Below are 21,741 nucleotides of genomic sequence, written 5' to 3'. Positions count from 1 at the left end.
GATATCTGTGGCTCATTAAATTGAAATTGTTTTTAGTAATTTACTTAAAAAACATAAATACCTACTAGCAGCATTTCCCTGAGTAGCATTTTGTAATGTTACAGTGTTTTAGCTAATAATTTCTCTCACTCTCGGTGTTGCCTTTTTGCATTTGTTTACTCATAGGCATTTTTATTTTCTTCTTTTAATGAGATGCCAGTGCATTTTCATTGTCTTATTAAAGGTGCTCAGCACAGCCATGCAGACAGAGCTACTCCTTTTCACTCTGGTTTCCTGACGAGCGTGCCTGTCAGTTAATTACTACTGCGTAGCAACCTATTCCAAACCTTAACGGTCTGAGTATCCACTCACATTTTGCCAACAAATTTGTGGGTGAGGAATTTGAAAGAGTTTACTTGGGTGTGAGTCATTTCTGAAGCACACTGATTCATAGAGGGGTTGAAGATCTCCTTTTAAGTTGGTTTTTCTCTACGTCTGCCCAGTACTGCTTGGCCTATCTCTCTCCACATGGTGCCTCATCCTTGGGGGCTCTCTCACCACAGAGCTGTCTCAAGGTAGTCACATTTCTTATGTGACAGCTGGTTTCCGAGAGTTAAGTGGTGGAAGCCATCAAGCTAATTAAGGACTATAGTTAGAATGCACTAACTGTCACTTTTGCCAGTTCTGTTGGTCAGAGTAGTTGCGAGTCTTGCTGAGATTCACAGGAAATGAAGACAAAGACTCCACCTCCTCATGGTTCAGTGGCTAGACCACTTTTCAGAAGAATAGGTGGAATGTGGGATATTGTTGTGGTTCTCTTTGGAAAATGCAGCCTGGTATACCTACTCACAACTGAGAACCCTAGAGACAAAGAAGAGGTTGTTTGCTTTACCCTCATCAGGGAGGTGAACTTGGCTTACCTTCTTAATGATTCGATAATAGATGTTAGAATTTTCATACCCCACAATGAAGTTGACATTGATAAGTTCTTAAGGAAAATCATAGAAAAAGATGAAAAGTCTCAGGACTTAACTCCCTAGATGAAGTCCAACTTTTCAAATGGACATATTCAGTTAGCTTATAATTTTGGTGTTTGGCTAAGTGCTGATCATAGTTTAGAGTGTAAGTTTTGTGAACATATTTTCATTTGGAACTTTAAATGAAAGACTGATTTGTTTTTTACGTATTGTCATATCTGTAATAATATTCAAGTGGTAAAGATACCATTAGATATTACATGTTCATATTTAAAATCTTCACATAATTCCTATTAAATTACAATAGCACTGATTCAAAAATCACATGAGAGTGTCTGATTTTCTTTTTCCAGATGTTTCTAAGTTCAAGCACATATCCTGAAATCCATGGGTTCTTACATGCAAAAGAACAGGGAAGGAAGTCCTGGAAAAAGGTTTACTTCCTTTTAAGAAGATCTGGTTTATATTTTTCTACTAAAGGAACATCTAAGGTAATTGGAAATATCAGTGATGTGTTATAAATCATGTATATATAAGTTGTAAGTTAAAATGGATTTTCCTTTTTTTATTACTTAATTACTTGATTTCAAGAGTTGGTAAAAATCTTTGGATTTGAACATTTGTAATAATTTGTTTAAAAACCAGCTCTGCAGCAGATGCCTATACTCACGTACATAATCTCTCATACATGTACTTCCCGCAGTAGTCAGCATTACGCAGTCGCTGTTTCTGTGTAGTCTAGTAGATACAGCCTATGCCATATCGTCTGTGATGTATTAAGTGTTCACATTTTATGCAATGCAGTGATATCTTTCAAGTAAAACTACTTTTGAGAGTTTTCATGAGAGGTTACTTTAATTGTATTTTCATGCATCTATTGTCAATGACAACATTGTTGATTCTTTATGGTACCGGTTATTTTTCTCTGGCTGTTTTCCAATATTCTTACAATCATTGGTGCTCAGTAATTCTCCTGCCAGATTTCTTAGGTGCCTTCAAATATACTCTGATAACACTTGCTTGATTCTCAACATATGCATTCAGCCTTTAAATTCCCATTTTCATTTTATGCTGGAGATTTTTATCTGTTATTTCCTTCACATTCCCATTATTTGATCCTTTAAACTCTCACTAGGTTTAGCTGTCTTGGCTGGTCGTGGCTTCATGGACCCTTTGCTCATGGCTGCCTAACTTTGGTCTCTGCCTCTGCCTTCCTGTGTCTCTTAGAAGGACACTTGCCATCGGATTTAGGTCCCAACTGCATAATCTAAAATGATCTTATCTTGAGACCCTTAATTTAATTTCACCTGAAAAGACCCTTTTTCCAAATTATGTCATAGTCATAGTTTCTTAGGGGTTAGGACATGGACATATATTTGGGGAAGCCATTATTCAACTCACTACAGGAAGCCAGCGAAAAGTTTTCAGCAAGAGAGTGAGATGATCAGGTTGTAAGATTAGTGTGACTTACCTGTCCTGGTGGCTTGCTTGGTGGAGCACCATCCTATACAAAAAACGGGTTGTGAGTTTGATTCCCATCCAGGGCACATACCTAGGTTGTGGGTTAGATCCCAGGGAGGGCACATGAGGGAGGCAACCAATTGATGTTTTTCTCTCTCCACCCCCCCACCCCCTTGCTCTCTAAAATCAGTCAAAACAAAAAACAAAAAGAGATATCCTTGGGTGAGAATTTTCAAAAAATATATTAGTGTGGCCACATGGAGCTTAAAAATATCAAGAAAAGAAGAGAGGAGGAAGGAGGCAGGAGATTGGGAGAGAGAGGGAGAGAGGGAGGGGTGAGCAGCAGAGATGCTAATTAGATGATAATTTGGTAATTCAAAGTGGAGGTGATGGGGTCTAACCTAGGATGAGCAGTGGAGGAGGAAAGGATAAATGCCAGATTAAATAGAAAACGGCTGTGTTTATGTGACCGATTGATGCAAAGAAAGAGGAAGCATTAAAGTGTTCTTAGAGAAAGAAATAAAAAAAATAGAAAGTGTTGTAATAGAACAAACAGGAATAAGAGGTTTGCTAAAAGGTCATTATCTTAGAAGTGAGATGCTAGTGCTCCTAGCTCTCGATACACTGTGCTGAGGGTGAAGCATCCCAGAGCCTGGTTCATGATGGGGATGAATTATTTGGGTAGCGGTCCTCACAGGACCTAACAGGAGCCGCAAAGGAGTGATCCTTGACTCTTTACCCTGTTTTCCCCAACTGTTTTTTACGCAGTTTCCTCCTTTTCCTCACATACTGTTTTCTTTGTTGCTCTTTGTGTGCACATGTGTGTGACCGTAAGTGGTGGGATGCTTCATGGAAGGGGCTTTACTAATTTAGACCTCTTCCCCTTACAGAAATCTTTTACTTGGAAGTATGCATTGTTTGACCGCTTATGTTTTATCATAGAGATACATTTAACTAATTTTTCTTGACCATCCAAATTAGTTTTTACATTTTTCTGTCATAAATAATGTTAGGATGAATAATTATCCATTTTTGTAATTAAAGTTTTAGACTTTCTTTTTTTTTTACCACTTGAATGAACTTGCTTTTTTCCCAGTGTTCCTAGTGTATGGAAGTGCACAGGAAGATGTCTTTTGAACGATCGTGCAGTGGATCATCTTTGTGCTTTTAAAATCAGAGAAAAGCACTTTTTAAATCTAGTAATCTTGTTATCTCACTGTGCTTTATTTTAATTCTAAGATTTTTACTTATTTTTAGAGAGAGGAGAAGGAAGGGAGAAAGAAGGGAAGAGAAACATCAGTGTGTGGTTGCCTCTTGTTTGTCCTCTACTGGGGACCTGACCCACAACCCAGGCATGTGCCCTGACTGGGAATCAAACCGGTGACCTTTTGGTTCAAAGGTGGTCACTCAGTCCACTGAGCCACACCAGCCATGGCTCACTGTGGTGTTTTTGGTTTGTTTGTTTGTTTTCCAGTGATTCTTTACTGGAGGATATGGTAATGTCTCTTGAGTTCCTGAATTCTTAGTTCTGCAACAGGTTTCTCATGAAAATCAACTTTACCCTTCACCCTCTGTCTTCCCTACTCATTGTACAACACAGCTCTTCTTCCTTCTACTTGATCCATGCTTTTATCCTTGCCATGGTCTTCCCCTCAGCTAGACAAAACCCTAAGCATCAAATCCCTATTTGTGGTGTGGACCTTAGCTATTTTTGATGGTGTCTGACTTCGCTGTGCATCAGTTCATAATATTCTCTTTAGCCTTGCCTAATAAGCTCATGTTCAGTGGTCTACACATGAAAGTGATTTTAAGTTCCCCTCAATAAAGAGCTGTGTGGTGTTACATAACCTCCAGTATGATACAGATGGTCATTCTTGATAATTTATATATATATATATATATATATATATATATATATATATATATATATATATATAAATACAAATGATATATATAAATAATACAACCTTAAGAATAAGTGGTAGAAGTTATGTAGATATCTGGTATCTAATACTGACATTTCTACCTGGCACATAGACCATATTCTTGCCCTTTTCCTGTAAGAAAGGTGTCGATTTATTTTTCTTTCTAAAGACGTAGGCGGTGAAGGAATTAGATAACCGCTGCTGTAAGCCTTGAAGATATGACTGTAGCTTATATTATAGAGAAACGTCTAATAACTACAGAGAAACACCCTCCTCTCCAACCCTTCCGATGTTATCCAAGTGCACTCTTAGCTTTCACTAACCATGCCACCTCGGCCTTGTAGTTTTCTAATGCCATAAGCCTTTGATATGCCTATAGTAATGGGGGAAAATCAATCAAAAGAGGAAACTCACATGCCTCTGTGGCCTTCCAGTGGTTCCTGAGCTGCCATTTTCTCACATTTGAATGACTCAGTGACATTGACTTGTACAGTGTCAGTGGGCAGGGATGTTCTTATTTCATTTTCATAGAAATCAGACATTTTTCCCCTAACAAATCAGTTTCTATGTAGGAATTCAGCTTTAAAGGCCATGCCAATCAGAGCATCTTTTTCCTTTCTCCTCCCTTGTTCCACGGGCTCTAGGCTGGGTCCATTTTTCAATTTTCTGTTCTGTGTTATTTTCCTGGAATTGGGATCTATAGTCATTCATTGGTCAAAATGCCTAAAAACAGTGACATGTAGAGAAACAGTGATATACATAGAAATTCTTCACTGTACCAGTCATCAGGGACAGCATAGCCTGCTGGTGAATGAGTGAAACTTCTTTGGATTTGGATGTGAACTGGTTGCTCAAGTTGCTGAATGCTCTGTTTTATTTCTGTCCTTCCTTTCTCTCTCTCTCTCTTTCTTTCTTTTAGAGCATCACTAAATTTCAGTGCATGTGAATCATTGGGGAACTTGGTAAAAGTCAGGTTTTGATTCAGTGGGTCTAGGGTGGGCCCTGAGGTTTTGTATTTCTGACAAACTCCCAGGTACTGCTGGTGTGGCTGGGAACCACACAGCTAGCAGCAAGGTTTTAAAGAACAGACATAGGTTTTGGTCAGTTTTGATTACATATTCAACCCCAGAATTGAACACTTCTCCAAGTTATTAACCTATCACAGAATAATATGGCCTAGTCATTTCCTATGACCAGTTCTAAATCTCATGGATTTCTCCAAGAAGAAATAACTTCATGATTCTACTTTGCCTTGAAAATCAGATACATCCCACTGCCAAGTAATTTCCCTGAGCTCATCGGAACAGGCTTCCTTCTTTCAGTAAAGGAAGATAGTCATGTCTCCTATCTCGTTGCTTGCATGGTGTGTTAGGCAGTACACAAGACGCGAGGGATGGTTATTTCCGAATGAAGCACGAATCATTGTCTGTGTTGCCTTTTTCCTCTCTAACTGCTGTAGAAGCTTAACCCATCCTTCTTCTTTTGAGAGAACTGCCATTGTTTGAAACCGAGAAAGGAAAATATTTTCAAAAGCCATTCTTTCTGTCTTCTCTCCTTCAAAATCCTTGAAATGGTGGTGAGAGGGAATAATTTTGGAATAGAAAAGTGGTTTTTTTTTTGTATATTGGAAGTTAAATTATAAACAAGTTACTACTTCTCAAATTAAATGATATGGTATCAAGCTCCTGGTTATTTAAGAATGTAGCGTCTCAGCTTTTCTTCCCTTTTGTTGCTGTGACATTATTTGGGATAATTTTTTGCCAATATATGAATTATGTAATATAATAGAAATACAAAATAGATACTGCAAAATAGGTACCTGTATCAACACTCACATATATATATATGTATTTTTTTAAAGGAACCCCGGCATTTGCAGTTTTTCAGCGAATTTGGCAATAGTGATATTTATGTGTCACTGGCAGGCAAAAAAAAACATGGAGCACCATCTAACTATGGATTCTGCTTTAAGGTACAGGCTTAATATTTTGATAGATGAATAAAGCAAGCCTCAGCCTTTTAGGTAAGCTTGAGTTTCTTTTAGTTTCTTTTAAAAAGAGATAGCTTTCTCTTACACATATGGGAGAATTTTAGTGGCTTTTATTTCAACAGGTGTTACCTTCAAGATATGCATTAACGATAAACAATGTGCTGTGGCCTTCTAGCCTAACAAAGCGCGGGGGCCCCGAGACCTGAAAATGCTCTGTGCAGAAGAAGAGCAGAGTAGGACGTGCTGGGTGACCGCGATTAGATTGCTTAAGGTAATCTCACTGCAATCTTGCATTTCTATTAAATGCTGGGAGTAGCATCAAGGTTTGAAAATAGCTGTATTTCCAACTGCAAAGATTTGCCATGAGTCTGTGTGGGTATGTGAGTAAGAAGGAAAATCACCACCACCTGATGTGTGTATCTTATTTTTCTCTAAAAGATAAACATTTGCAGAGTAGAGTGGAATAACTTAATTCATTTATCTTTTTTTGTGTGAAGTATTCTGCTTTTAGAAATGTTCTGATTTTAATTTTACCTAAGAATATACATTTATAGCCAGTAGAACTGATTGAAACTTCTCTGGTACATGACTTAGTGTGTATTTTAAAAACATTGCCATCAATCCATTCATTATGAAGTATGTTTTAAAATGTGCCCACCTGGATATATATCTTTAGTGTAGTTGTTTTGTATTTCATTTTGTATTGTGTAAATTGCTTTCTATTTTAAGTATAACTCAAATTATTATGTAAAGTTTACTATAGATATATTATTAAAGCATCTACCTTTGTGTTAAATAGAAATTACAACTTTCATAAGTATAATTGTGGGTAAACATTTTCAAAGGAATAAGGATGTTCTAAAGATAGGTAGATAGGAAAGGCACAGAATCGATTTCTTCCAGAATGTATAGAAAGCATTTATATTTGAAACCTCTCTGCTCGTAAATTTAACACAACTTTAAATTTAAAATTATAAAATTATTAACCATTTTCTTCTGAGGAAGGTCAGAATAATCAGAATCAGATCAGTTGTCATATCAGGTTTGGAAGAGGGTTTTGTTTTTTATTCTTTTATTTTTTTTAATTGACGTAAAATTTACATAATATAAAATTAATCAGATTACTGTGAACAACTCAGTGGCATTTGGTATATTCAAAGTGTTGTGTGAACACCAGCTCTGTCTCACTCCAAAACATTTTCTTGCCCTGGCCCTGGCCCACTTTCTTGCCCTTGCTCAGTTGGTTAGAGCATCATCCCAATACGCCAGAATTGCAGGTTTGGTCTCCTGTCTTTGTGCATACGAGAAGCAACCAATGAATGAATGCATAAATAAGTAAACAACAAATCAATGTTTCCATCTCTCACAAAATCAATAAATGAAAAAAATTTAAAAACTATTTTCTTCACCTCTAAAGGAAACTGTACCTATTAAGCAGTTACTCTCGGCCCCTGGCATCCACCAACCTTTGTTCTATCTCTATGAATCTATCTCTTTCATATGAACAGAATCATACAGTAGGTGACTTTTTGTGTCTGGCTTCTTTCACGTAACATAATGTTTTATGGTTCATTCACATTGTAACATGCATCAGTAGTACTTTATTTTCTTTTATGGATGAATAATGTTCCACTGTATGTCTATGTATGTTAAATAAGCAGTTTATTTTTCTGTGGATGGTATTTGCATTGTTTGTACCCTTTGACTGTTGTGAATATGGTAGAGAAAATACCATTAGGTCTCTGATTTTCTCTCCCCTTCCATCAGAATTGCAGAAGGCCAGTAGAAGACATGCTTTCCCACCTTGTTAGCCAAATCTTTCTCCCTTCTAACTTGGGCTCAAAGTTAGGACCCAGCCCAGAGGCAGGTGGTAAGCCCACTTCCGTAGATTAGTCTTTCAGTGAATCTAACACACCACTGACTTCACGAGGATACACCAGCATTTTTGTGTGTAACTAGAAAGAATTATGCCAATAATATTATATGATGCTTTCATATTACTTATAATTTTTATTTTCATTTAATTAGATTTATGTAGCCCTAGATTTTCATCATTTATCAATTTGTGTATGTACACAGAGATATACACATACATACAAATATATAAAAATATGTGTAAAATAAATTAGTTAAGATATCCTTAAGCTTTTTTATATTATAAGTCTGGCTTTTCTAAATCATTTTCACCTCAGAGTCAAGGATATTCATATTTTCCACAGACTATCGAGCTGTATGCTCTCAAAATGTTTGGGAAAGTTGAACCTCGCAGATGGACGCCCTGCTCTGTTCTGTGGGGTTGTCTCTCAAGCCACTGATATCTCTTGTGCAAGGTTTGATGCTAATGATTTCTCAATCCCACCCATTTTAGGCCGTGACAAGTTGGCTGATCCATGGTGAATATAAAATGCCACAGATTATAAGTCAAATGTAAAGATGTTAAACTCTGAGGAGAAGTGTGTGTCTAAGAATTTATGATCATTTCATATACAGAACACTTAGTTTCTGGCAGGTTGTCCCCTTCTCACTTTTCTCTCTCGCCTGACTCTCCTCAAAGCCACTTGTAGGTCATAAATGTCCAGTTTCATGCTCTGTTACATTAGTTTTCTAGAGCTGCTATAACACATTACCACTGAAGTCATGGCTTAAAACAGTACATATGTATTATCTTACCCCTCTGTCATTCAGAAGTCTGAAAGGGGTCTTCATTGGCCTGAAAATAAGGTGACCGCAGGGCTACATTCTCTTTTGAAGGGCCAAGGGGAAACCTGTTTGCTTGCCCTCTCCAGCCTTAGTGGCCACCCAGATTCCCTGGCTCGTGGCCCCTTCATCCTCCCTCACAGCCGGCAGTGCACACCGAGTCCTTCTCGCATTGCCGTAGCTCTGGTTCTTTTTCTTCTGGTCCCCCATCTGCTAACAGGGACCTCTGTGGTTACAGTGGATCCAGCTGGGTCGTCCAGGATAATCACCTTATTTCAAGGTCACTTGATTAGCGCTCGTAATTCCACGTACAACTTCATTCCCCCTTTCCATCTAGCCTAACATAGTCATAGGTTCTGGAGATTAGGATGTGGGCATCTGTGGGGGCCATTATTCTGCTCCCACATTGGTTTGCTCCCCATATGTTTTAATTATGGTAAAGCTTTTCCAGTTGAGGCTAGGGAGGGAGGCAAGCACCAGTGAGGACCTTTATCTTGGGGCCATGAGAAACCCGTGAAGGAGTTCAAACAGGAAAGTAGCTTGATCTGTTGTACACTTCAGAATATCCAGATTCATGAGTCTGGGCTTGTCAGCACAGACACACCTGAAACACGCTAATAGGGGACTGAGTTGGTTTTCCTGCCAGGTTGTCAATGGGGCGCCTGTTTGATCCCTGTGGCTGGTGTGACTGAGGTCACCTGGTATCTTTGGATCCTCACCTTTGGTTTTCTATCATGTTATTTCCAGAGTTTACCATTGCACAGTAAGCCCTCACTTAATATCCTTGATAGGTTCTTGAAAACTGCAACTTTAGAAATGATGTGTAATGAAACCAGTATACCTAAAGCTAATTGATAAAACCAGAGTTAAGTTTCTATGGTATAGTTCTGGTCAAATAAACATCACCAAACTTCTAAATACAGACCTCAAACATTGAAATAAATGTGAGTTTTACATCATTTAAGAAAGATGTTTAAAAATAAGTGAGAAAATGATTTTCCCATCCTTTCAGGGTTGAAGGCAGCAGAGCCAATCTGGACAGCTCAGGGTACAAGGCAGGACCAACTCCAGACAAGACACCCTTCCGTCACAGGCACCCTCACATGCACTCACTCAGGTGGGACAGCGTAGACATGCTAGTTCACCTCACATGCACATGTTTGTGATGTGGAAAGGAACCAGAGTCCCCAGAAAAAAAACCCACACACGGGGAAAAGGTGCAAACTCCACACAGACAGTGGCCCCAGCTAGGAGTCAGTTCTTTTTTTCTCTCATCAATGTTTTAATCAAATGACATTATTCAAGGATTTGCTGTACTTAGGAGAAGCAGGGACAAAGTAGTCTATGTTATGTTGGCTGGACTGGAAATACCCTCTAGTTTTCATTATATACTACGTACTAGACATAGCCTCCCCCGAGAAGGTGGCCTCTTTTATTCTCATTTCCCTTTTGTTTTCATGTAACATCAGATGGAGATACTCCTGTTCTCTTTGGAGAAATCCCAGTTATGTACAGAATCAGAAAATCTGAGACTTGGAAAAGGCATTTTGCTCAACCACAGTGTCCTAGTTACATGTCTGCTTCCCTTTCCTTCAATTAAAACTCTGCTACTTCACTCAAACATATTGGGTGACACTCCTCCATAGGGACAGGGTAATGATAAAGTGACCCATGCCCTACCCCTTGGCCAGAGTTAAATGCCTACCAAAGGCCTCCAACAGCACAGAAGCAACTAGCCAGCGCCACAGGTACCAGGGACAATACATCTCTGAAGAAAACAGTCTTATTAGTGGGTAGCAGGCTTTTCACTGCAGATAAATAAAAGGTGGCCAAGCAGCATGGACCTTGTGACAGTATTGGTTGGAGGCTATTGTATAGTCTCCAAAATGAACTTCACTAGGAATGGAGCTCCTCCGTCTTCTTTTTTAAATTATTGTAGGCTTAGAGTTTATTTATAATAAATTTTATTAAGTCTCATTAATGTCAATCAAACTTTAAATCAAAAAATGATTTTTTAAAGTTGGGAAATAATTGGGTAAAAGAAGTCAACACAGAGAATTTTAAATGAGTGTGGGTTGAAAGCAGAATCTTAAACACAGTGACTTTCCTCGCCCCACTCTGATTTTCTGCCTAATTACCAAATATATCTAGTTTGCTGAAATCATTTTTAAGGAAATAGTCTTTAGTAAAGAAACAGCTCTGTTGGAATATTTAAATGATATTCACCCTAAGGGTAAGATTGGTTTCCATGATGTGTCTTTTTTTATATAGGACCTACTTTTAATAAGTTCAATATGGCTCCATAAAATGGAGAGAATTGTAGAGTATAGCAAAAAAAACACACACACACAAAAACCAAACAACAAACAAACAAAAACAATCAAACAAAAAACCCCTCTTGGTCCCATTGGTTTCTTTTCTCTTTTCTTTTCCTTTTTCTTTTTTTCCTTTCTTCCTTTTCTTTCTTTTATTTTCTTTCTTCTCTGTACCAAAGTGATTTAAATCTAAGGGGGTTATCTTCCAGTTTAAGATGGGGACCCCTGCAAGATAAGTCTAGTCATAGCAGTTGGTATTCTTAATGATTCTGAAATTAATAATCTGGTACTATAGTCTAGTCTATTTTCTCTTTGTAGCCTGGCAGCCCGAGTTTTATGATGCTACCTCCTGAAAGTAAAGATGCTGCAGTTCTTATCTACTGCCATTTATGTTATATTTTGTGGCCCTTTGTCTGAACTTGCCTCATTCCCCACCATTTTGATTTCCCTGAATTTAGAGCCAACCATGAAACTGTGTCACATAAATGTAATGTTACCAGAGGAGGTTGCAGAGCCAGAGATCTTTGACATAGGGCCTAGTGCATGGATTTGCCAAAGAGACAATATAATTCATCAACCAGTCATTGAAAGTTATGGTAAATTTTACCTGGTTTTGCTTAGGATGTGTCTGCAGAGTCTTTGGACCATAAAGTCTGTCACTTCTTCCCAAGTGAGCTTTCTTATTACTAGGTGGTGTACCCCTCCCAACAGTGCTGCTGTTGGTGCTAAAAATAGTGTATAGAAATGTACTGGGGAGGTAGACCTTAAATAGTGGGTACAAATAAAAAACATTATTTTTAAATGTATCATTTTAAGGCCCTAAAGGTTTATCTTTCAAAAATGTTGTTGCTTTAACTTGTTTCAAGGAATGCTTATCATTTTTATTTTTTGTTTGATGATGTATAATTAATGTAAATTATCCGTGTATTAATAGTGGTGAGACTGTGTCTTTACCCCTTTGTTCTGCAGTACGGCATGCAGCTGTACCAGAATTACATGCATCCATATCAAGGTAGAAGTGGCTGCAGTTCTCAGAGTATATCGCCCATGGTAAGGACCATATTTTGAACCTATATTTCATTTTATATTTATGCTATCTTAATTTGCAGTTGCAGTTCATTATAATGCATGTATATTCTTTCTTTTAATCAAATAAAATGACTCTGGCATCATGTTACCTTAATGTTGTATTGAGTTATTTTTTCTTAAGAGTTTGTATGATTGCAGCCTATGAAGTAAAATCACAGCAGTAGAGTATACATGAAATATCCAATTAAAATAGATAGCTGTATGTTAAAGAAAATATAACTATTTGAAAGAATTACATGAGTCCTTCTGTCTCATTACAACATTTGAAGATTAGATCTTAATAAGATAATATATAGAATATTTTTCATGGAGTTATAGATGTTTTCTTAATTATTGGTTTTGATTTTGGGTTTATTTATTTAATTTAATATTAATTCTGGAATTGTCATAGCCTACTGTAAAGATTTGGAATTTTAAAAGCTGTACTATACATATGTAAGCTCTTTTGCATTCTGGATTTCTAACAATAAAATATTTAAACTTCCAGTTTCTTGACAATCAGGCTGCTCTCCAGAAAATCCAAAACTGCCAGCTAAAATGCAGGCTATGTGTTGTCTTAAGTGTAGCGCTGCTTCTCAGATATACACTGTGTACAACTTGGGTATTTATTACCACACACACACAGACACATTCTTCTTTAGGACCTAATTTTAACTTTCTGTACATTAACACAAGAACTTTGTTTTTAAAATTCAACTTTATGTTCTGCTAATTTGCTTGTGCTCTTTAATATTGAGTACATTAGGAATTCAGATGTACGTGCCTGTGTTACACATCAGCTAACACACTGCACTTCCACTTAGGTTAAAAATGCGCTCCTCGAGCCTGTGACCAAGGAAGGAGCATTTTCCCGCATGTAATGTAGCAGATGAGAGGGCGAGTTCTAGGAACGAAGCATGAAATAATGTTGATCATGAAGCCTGATCGACTAATATGGAAAAAGAACTCCAGTCCTTTAGTTCTGTTGCTTTAAGTTATGGAAGAGTAACTTTCTCATCTTTGTATCATATTACTTTTAAGCCCTAAAATGAGAAACAGGAATGTAATGAATTTTTATAAAAGCAATTACTTGAAGGTATTTTTATAATTTGTCAGCTTATCCTTATCTTTCAATCTATATATATAGGAATAGTAATGAATTTTATTATCTTAATCCTTTGCTAAATCCTTCTGCATTTCTTTTAGAATCTAAAGTTACTGGGATGAGCATGTTAATAGCAGTCATGCATTGGAAGGCAATTATTGTTTAGTGTCCTCTTCATCATAGGAAAAACCATCATAAACAAAGAACTTTCTGTTCTCATCACTGTTATTCGCATACAAGTATGGTATTATTCTTGACTATTCCCATAGAAAGGGATCCTGCTATTGATCAATATGCACGTGACAGTTTGGTTACTGTGTAGCTTTCCTTGTTCAACACCATGTATGGGAAAATAACACTTGTTGGGTGAATCTCTGTGAAAACAGGGATTGAAGGAGATGGGCTGTAGGTGTCTGTGTGATGAGGACCTGTCTGTTCTGTATGGCAGTTGTCATGATCAAAAAACAGTTGAGGTTTTAGCTCCATCCTCCTTAATTTCCATGAAGAAAACTAAGAAGTTTAGGGGAAGTATTTGTATTTATTTTGGTATCTGTACTGAATCCCACTTTCTAGATTATTGTGGAAGAATCAGTGACCTATATAATGGATACTAGTGCCCCTCACCGGCTTCTGCTGGTTTTCGTTCAAGCACTGTTTTCAGTGCAACACAGAGAAGTTAGTGTAAAGGAACAACATGATTATCTTCTTCAGAGACACTTTGTCAAATGAAATGAGAAAAACACATTCTCGTGCCATAATGCACATGGTAGTTATATATAGCACGCAACAGCCACCACTGTCAGCCCTTGAAATGAAAATCTTTAGCAGATATTTCAGGAAGCCAAATATAATTAATTAATTGGTCCTTTTTTAAGGCAAATGGAGGATTCATTAAAAGGAGCATCTGTTAATATGTTCCTGGATGGAGTGAGGGAATGGGGAAAGAAAGTCTACACAAAGTCTTATTCTGCCTCAGTTTTGACCCTGACCTAAGCGTTCCATACCACAGTTTCTTCCCTGTGCCCCCCACTCCGTGGTACATGAAAGAACCGTAGACAGAGCCTGCCTGTCTCTGCTTTTACCGTGCATTGTCTGTGTGACCTTGATGGAGTCACTGGTGTCCTGCAGTGTAAATTATGAGGGCAGTTGCATAATTTATAGAATTAATTTAATCTCTGCTGTCTGGTTGCCCTGTGTGAAGTTAATGAGAGAACAACATCTGAGGAACTTTTATGCCCTCTTGCTAAGGAATACACTGCAGCTTTATCTAGATTTTTTTTTTTAATGGGGTGGCAGACAGTGAATGGCTATAGTTGTCACTCAGCTAAACTGCCTGAAAAACATTTTATGTCCACTCAGAGTGACTAGATCTGATCTCAGTGTTTGGCTTGGATAATCCACACTATACCCAGGCCTGCCTTTCTCAAAAAAAGAGGCATGCCCTTAAAATTGTGGACCCTTTTTTTTAGGGTTTGCCCTGTTTATACCACTAGAAGAAAGAACTAGCAATACTTTGAAAAATACACTGATTCTGAATGTTATCAGCATTGCTTTTCTATGTGAAAGAAATTGAGCTGAAAATGACCTTTTGAGTTCAAGTCCAATTTTGCTTCAGTTTCATTTCTTTGTCCACCAAAGGTAAACTATTAATTTTTTATCCACCACCTGCCATTCAGTAGAAAATTTACTATATTCTTGTGTCTCCCTCTAGTGTAGTTAATGTAGCAAATGAAAATACTTATTTGTTCCCTGACTGGTGTGGCTCAGTGGATTGAGCCTTGGCCTATGAGCCAAAAGGTCACTGGTTTGATTCCCAGTCAAGGTACATGCCTGGGTTGTGGGCCAGGTCCCCAGTTGGGGGCATGCAAGGGGCAACCAGTCAATGTTTTTCTCATACATACATCAATGTCTTTCTCCCTCTCTTTTTCCCTTCCTCTACTCTCTCTAAAAAATGAATATATAAAATAAAAAAGAAAGTGCTTAATTGTATTGTAGATTCCTTACTTATGTCAAGTGATTATGGAGCATGAGATCTTGTTTTACATTCTAGCCTATCGTATTGTAGGCCAAAACAAACAGGTTGCATCTATTTATTTATTTTTCCTAACAGTATTTTCCTGTTATTAGGAACTCAAGATTACAGAGTCTATTGTAGCATGTGAGGTAGAGATATTATAAGGATAAGGCACCGTTATGATTGAGATTAGTTACTCTGTGGTTTGGGCAGGTGGAGGCCTTTCCTTCAAGTTGGCAAAGCAAAAGTATATCCAGCTGGTACACAGCCCAGCACAGATCACAGGTGAGTAGGGCAGCAAATAGAGATTCCAGAGACGGTGTCTGTCCGGAAAGAGCAGCTGTCAGTTATAAAGGCTCCTGTAACAAATGAAAGATTGCACGTCAGATCTCTGGAAGTAAAGATGAACCTTAATAAGATTGTAGACTTCAGTAGCATGATTTGAAGAGGAAAAAACAAATGCTAGTAAAGTACACAGTGTGGGATGTGCTGATAAATGAGCCCACACCCCGATTCTTTGTGTGTGAATGAGGTTTCAGGCACCCTTGTGACTATAGACTGTTAGGCTGAGTTAGAAATGGCTGAACCTTTGTGGAGAGATACACAATGATCTTAAGCCGTGAGTCTTCCGATGCACATTGGCTCCTCATTTACTATTAGCCTTCCATTTTTTTGTTAATAGCCTTCCTCTATTAATGAGTAGAGAAGAACTTAGACATTGTCCATTGTCCATAGTGTTTGAATTTTTTTTCTTTTGGAGAGTTTTAATTTTTAAAAACTGAGTGACACCCTTGACTGGAGACTTGACAACTGTCTGTTTTTAAGATGTATGACGTGGGTGGCATACTTCTTAACAGGCTGCTGTGAAGTGGAGCCCTAAACAAACAGAAAATAAAATTAAGTCCGGGTTTTGGATATTTTATTTTCACATTCAGAAAATATGAGCACAAAAAGTAACTGACAAAAATTATTAGCAAATAGTCGTTATTTGTTGAAGATTGTGTTTAAAGATGTTTTCCTTTTTTTCAGTTCTTTGTCATTGACTTATTTTGCAGCCCTCATTTTGCCATGATTATTCTCACAAGATGAAAAAATATTCATATATTAAATGAAAGAAAAATGTAAGAATATGGAGTTATCTGAATTATTTCACTAAATTTGGTTTTCTAAGTTACACCTTTCTAGATGAAAGTTGAGGTGGTAAATGTATAAAATGCATACTGCATTTCTGTTAGAAAATGCATAGTATTTCTTTCTAAAAACGTGGTAGAAGTCAGTGTTATAGATTTAGTGTATCATGAATGTTAATAAATAGCTGCTTCATCGTTTGATAGATTTGACATTTAAATGATAATTGATGGTTCTCAAAGCATAATAGAGAACCGAGTTCAGAAGTAATGGATCTTTTTATCCATAGGAAGGGCTAAAAATTTCTTTCTGAATTTGTGTCTTCCTGTTTTACCAGAAAATGTGAAGAGAGGGTTGTTTTAGGTGAAGGGAATGCTTACCTTGAAAGGTTTTAATCCCTTTATTCAACACTTAATTCATTGACCTTAACTCATAACTGTGTAATTTATTTAAGCAAACTATTTTATGGCACCATTTCATCTTGAATATGTATTGTTAACATTTTAATGTCCTGCTAACCACCTTTGGAACCACATCCTAGAATGCAAACGTATTGTCAGCACAGCACTGCAGTATAACTTCAAATATATTTTCATGGTTAAAAAAATGTGGTTTTTTTTTCCAGAGAAGTATATCAGAGAATTCCCTGGTAGCAATGGACTTCTCGGGCCAGAAAAGCAGAGTCATAGAGAATCCCACGGAAGCCCTCTCAGTCGCAGTTGAAGAGGGACTCGCATGGAGGGTACAGATGGGTTCCTGTTCTTTAAAGAATTGTGATTTGAGTTTGTTTCGCTCAGAAGGCTGAAATGTGTTCTTCCCTTCTTTTGCAGAAAAAAGGATGTTTACGCCTGGGCACTCACGGTAGCCCCACCGCCTCTTCACAGAGCTCTGCCGTGAACATGGGTATGTCGGCATCTTTGCCGGGCCTGGGTGGGTGTGCATTCAGGTGTAGTCACTGACGGCTTATGGTAGAAAGTTCGCATATCATTAAACTGTGACCCTTTCGTACAAAGCTTTGCATTCCTTCACTCTGTTTCTTCAGCTATCCACCGCTCCCAGCCTTGGTTTCACCACAAAATTTCGAGAGATGAAGCTCAGCGACTGATTATTCAGCAAGGACTTGTGGATGGGTGAGTTTGATTTTGAATGGTAGTGATTTTTATTTCTGCTGTAGTCAGTGATTACTTATTCAACAACACAAAGAGTTTTGCCTTCGACTTACTAAAACAGGAGGGACTTTGTTCCGTAAGGATGGCTGCCAGTGTATCCTAGAAATATCTGTATAATACCTGTTCCATCATGTATGGTTAGGATTTGTGCGTAAATGAACAGATAACTAAATGGGGTGCTCTGCTCTTAACCGATAATCACTAATATCAAATTTCGATTCAGGGTATGTTAAGTAAAAGATTGCTTATATATTTAGACTTTCCTTTTTTTTTCCTTTCTGTTCATATTCCAATGTCCTTTTATCTAAATTTTAAAAACTTGAGGTAATGTCAACCTATACAAAGAGTCCTTCTTGACATTTTCTCACATTATCTTTTAGGGGGGTACCATGGAAGATACAGGAGAAATATAAAATATATTATGAACAATTTATAATCTAAAGACTTTCTTTGTCAATGTATTTCAGACACTTCCTATAATACTGACTACATTTTCTTCCCAAATACAATACAGTTGACGAGGTCGTTTTGAGGTTTAGATGAGACATGGAGCTAGCATCAATTTAAACAAGGGGGATGGGCTCTTATATCTTTCAAGGGTTGGCTTAAGAAGATGACAAGATTTCAAGGTGATTTAATACTGACATTTGGATAAAAATGCATCTTCACATGGAAGATTATTAATAGCAAGTCAGAATTTCACTAGATTCTAAATAAGAAAAGATTTTAATATGCTTCCCTACATGGGGCACGGTCTTTTTAGATATAAATTTGGACATTCAGCAGAATCACAATATGATGAGACTAAGAAAAGAAATAAACCAGGAAAAATAGATAAATGTTTTGGAGGATCATAATTTCCCTTCTTTCTGAGCCCAGTTTTTGTAAATTGAATGAAATAATTGCACAAAGAATGATAGTATCTATACTTTTTTAATTAAAATTTTTCTCTCTGGTATTTCTTTGGAAAGAAGTGCTGATGCAGGGCAGGCCACTAGGTGGTAGTGGTGACTTACTCGGGAAAGGGAGCGGTAAGCTTCATTGACCAGTGAAACTCCCTTTCTTCCCATTTCCCAGTGATGCAATGTTGGGATCTCACGCAGCGTAACTGAAATGGGTGATGTCATCAGACATCTGTGCTGGCTCCAACTTGGCTGCCTCTTTGCCCAGGCACACTGAGATTAGTACTGGAGTCACCCCTGGAGACTCTGCAGTCCATGTGCCAGCGATTAGTGCAAGGCTGGTTTTTCACTGAATTGCCAGTAAGGAGGAATCCATGCCTGGCAGCACTTTTCTCTTAGGCCATTAGGCCATGTCTTGTTTTACTGGCTTGACATCATAAAGGTTTTTCTGCTGCATTTTTCACGGTTAAAGAACATGCTATTGGGTGTTTCTTTACCTTAAAATATGTTGCTCAGATATTTAATAAATGATTTCAGGATTATTTTTTTAGAACATATTTATTTCTCGCTTTCTGTTGTGTATGTAACAGTCAGAACCAAAAACAAGAAAAAAAGGGGATCCAGAAGCGGTGGTTAAAAATAATTTTCTAATTTAAACAATTTTTTCTTCCAGGGCCTAATATGACCCAGAAGTTAAAACAGCAATATGCTAATGCTCCATTCTCTGTGCAAAATAGTTACATGTAAATACTTAATTTCTCAGTGGAAAAAAGGAGACAGCACCAATTATTGATGCCATCATAGCATTTATATGAGTTATTGTAAGCAAACAGTCTTTCAAATGGGCTATTAAAATTAGCACGAAAGACAGTTTTATAGTAGAAGGTAATGTTATACCATATACCATGTTGGATAATCCCATCATTGAATACACAGAGGGAGAAAACTGGCTACATTTATGTGTACACGTTCTGGTTTTGTCACATGCTGTATTTCTATGAAAACCAGAAGTAATTGTGGAAACATACTGAAATTCTTTCTCTTTCTTTAGCGTTTTCTTGGTCCGGGATAGCCAGAGTAACCCCAAAACGTTTGTGCTGTCAATGAGTCATGCACAAAAAATAAAGCACTTTCAAATTATACCGGTAAGTAATTTGTGATTTCACGTTTGTATATTAGAGGTGATCTTGATGTGTACACTTTTGGAAACTTTGGTTGTCTCTGGTTCTTTCATTAAATAAAATTTGGGAGTTTTTTGACCAGAGTTAAGTTTGGCATAAATGGTTTTATGAGTCTGAATTAATGTAAGAAATACAGGAATTGTAAAAATTAAATTTTCTTTTCCCATGAAATTTGATTTAGCAATATCTTATAGACCCCATGCCCCTGGTTGTTAAAAGGCCACTAAAAATTCTTACTCCTGAATTCTACTAGCAATTCTTTAAAAACCATTATTTTAGAGCCCTTTCTTCTCTGTTGTCCCTGAATCTGTTTAGTTTTGATTCATTTGTGCTTTTGTAGTTTGGTTTTTACTCATCGTGGATGGATGCACAGGTGCTGCAGAACCGGAAATGGTTTAAACTATTTCGAGCACATTTAACATTTTTTTATGATTCTGCTTCTGAGTGGCACAACTTGCTTTTGGGTTTTTGTTGCTTCTTCTGGTGCGTGTGCACATGTAGGTTGGGTGAGTACGCATGTGATCAGTATGTTGGAACCAGGTAGTGTGGAATAGAGAATTATTCTACTTTCAGGAAGTGTTACATGAGATTGCTAAATTACTGGTGTTTCCTTTTGAACTGACTCTTTTTAGAATAATCCGGAATCTATATGAAGTGTCTTCCCTACTTCATTGATTATGTGAACGATGTCCCTGGCATGAATGAATTGCCTAATGCCAGGAGAGCTTACTGACAAGACCCCAAAAAAAGAACTCTGTCAGCCCATTAACATAATATTTTATTGCTTCAGAATCAATTTACTCATACAAATTATGTGAATATTCATTTTTAATATACTAAGTGAGCCTGTTAGGTAGACAACATTTAGAAATGGAAGTTAATGTCTGTAAGTGGGGTCATTAATGCACTGAGTAGCTCAGCATTCTCACTGTGTATTGATTCAGAATAGTCATACTAGTCTAATTAACGAACACTGAAGAACTAGAGGTAGAGAAAGTACAGCCACATTGCTTATACCAGGATCAGATGATATTTCCTTTCAATGCAGGTGAGGTTATGAAAAAGAAATTGACATGCCATTCATTCTTTTTACTATATGCTTGAATTTGGGCATATAAAGATGCAGTATGCAATAGAACGTGTTTGCCCTGCTGGCTGGTTTGCCCTTCTCACGACTTTGTTATTTTTCCTCTTGCAGGTGGAAGATGATGGTGAAATGTTCCACACCCTGGACGACGGCCACACGAGGTTTACAGATCTGATACAGCTGGTGGAGTTCTATCAGCTCAACAAGGGCGTTCTTCCTTGCAAGTTGAAACATTATTGTGCTAGAATTGCACTTTAGCCAAACCAGAAGTGACTTGTTAAACTTGAAGAAGAAGGAGTCAAGGAAAAAAAAATTAAAAAGGAAAAAAGGAAGACCATAAAAAGGGTGAAAGCATTGCCATGGTGAAAAGAATCTCACCTTCAAGTTACAAAAAATAGTTTGTGCATTGATAATAAGCAAAGATTTGGATTGCTGTTGTATCCATCATTTAAAATTCATTAGTTAAAATTAAACCTCAGAAAAAGAATGATTTGGTGTGTCCCTGTGTGATTTTTACATTACTATATTACTTACTTCAAATATGCATTTTTTAAAACATTTTTCTGTCCTTACTGTAGAGGCATTAGGATTATCAACTCAAAATTTGAAAAAAATATTGGGTTCAAAATGAATTATTTGAGGACTGAGTTTAAATTACACTACTTTTTCTTATAACTTAAGAAGTATGATTAAAAACTTGCTATCAGTTAAAAGATGCTACCCATGATCTGTTAATAAAACTA

General features: G+C 37.3%; 1 protein-coding gene across 2 annotated transcripts in view; it reads left to right on the top strand.

The window, feature by feature from the left end:
• GRB14 (growth factor receptor bound protein 14) overlaps positions 1 to 21,488 on the top strand; it is a 122,572-nt gene extending 101,084 nt beyond the window's left edge. For both annotated transcript variants that reach the window (XM_037143069.2, XM_037143070.2), the window contains 9 exons: positions 1,310 to 1,447; positions 6,204 to 6,314; positions 6,508 to 6,603; positions 12,314 to 12,394; positions 17,285 to 17,401; positions 17,490 to 17,562; positions 17,702 to 17,789; positions 19,782 to 19,875; positions 21,110 to 21,488. In XM_037143069.2, coding sequence (XP_036998964.2) covers positions 1,310 to 1,447; positions 6,204 to 6,314; positions 6,508 to 6,603; positions 12,314 to 12,394; positions 17,285 to 17,401; positions 17,490 to 17,562; positions 17,702 to 17,789; positions 19,782 to 19,875; positions 21,110 to 21,256 — 945 coding nt within the window. In that variant the 3' untranslated portion in view covers positions 21,257 to 21,488. The remainder of the gene's footprint in view (positions 1 to 1,309; positions 1,448 to 6,203; positions 6,315 to 6,507; positions 6,604 to 12,313; positions 12,395 to 17,284; positions 17,402 to 17,489; positions 17,563 to 17,701; positions 17,790 to 19,781; positions 19,876 to 21,109) is intronic.
• The last annotated feature ends 253 nt before the right edge of the window (positions 21,489 to 21,741 follow it).

Source organism: Artibeus jamaicensis, unplaced genomic scaffold (assembly GCF_021234435.1).
Source record: "Artibeus jamaicensis isolate MK-2021 breed Jamaican fruit bat unplaced genomic scaffold, CSHL_Jam_final contig_391, whole genome shotgun sequence".
In the NCBI taxonomy this organism is placed as follows: domain Eukaryota; kingdom Metazoa; phylum Chordata; class Mammalia; order Chiroptera; family Phyllostomidae; genus Artibeus; species Artibeus jamaicensis.
Note: the sequence above shows the minus strand (reverse complement) of the source record. Positions and strands in the feature narration are given on the sequence as shown.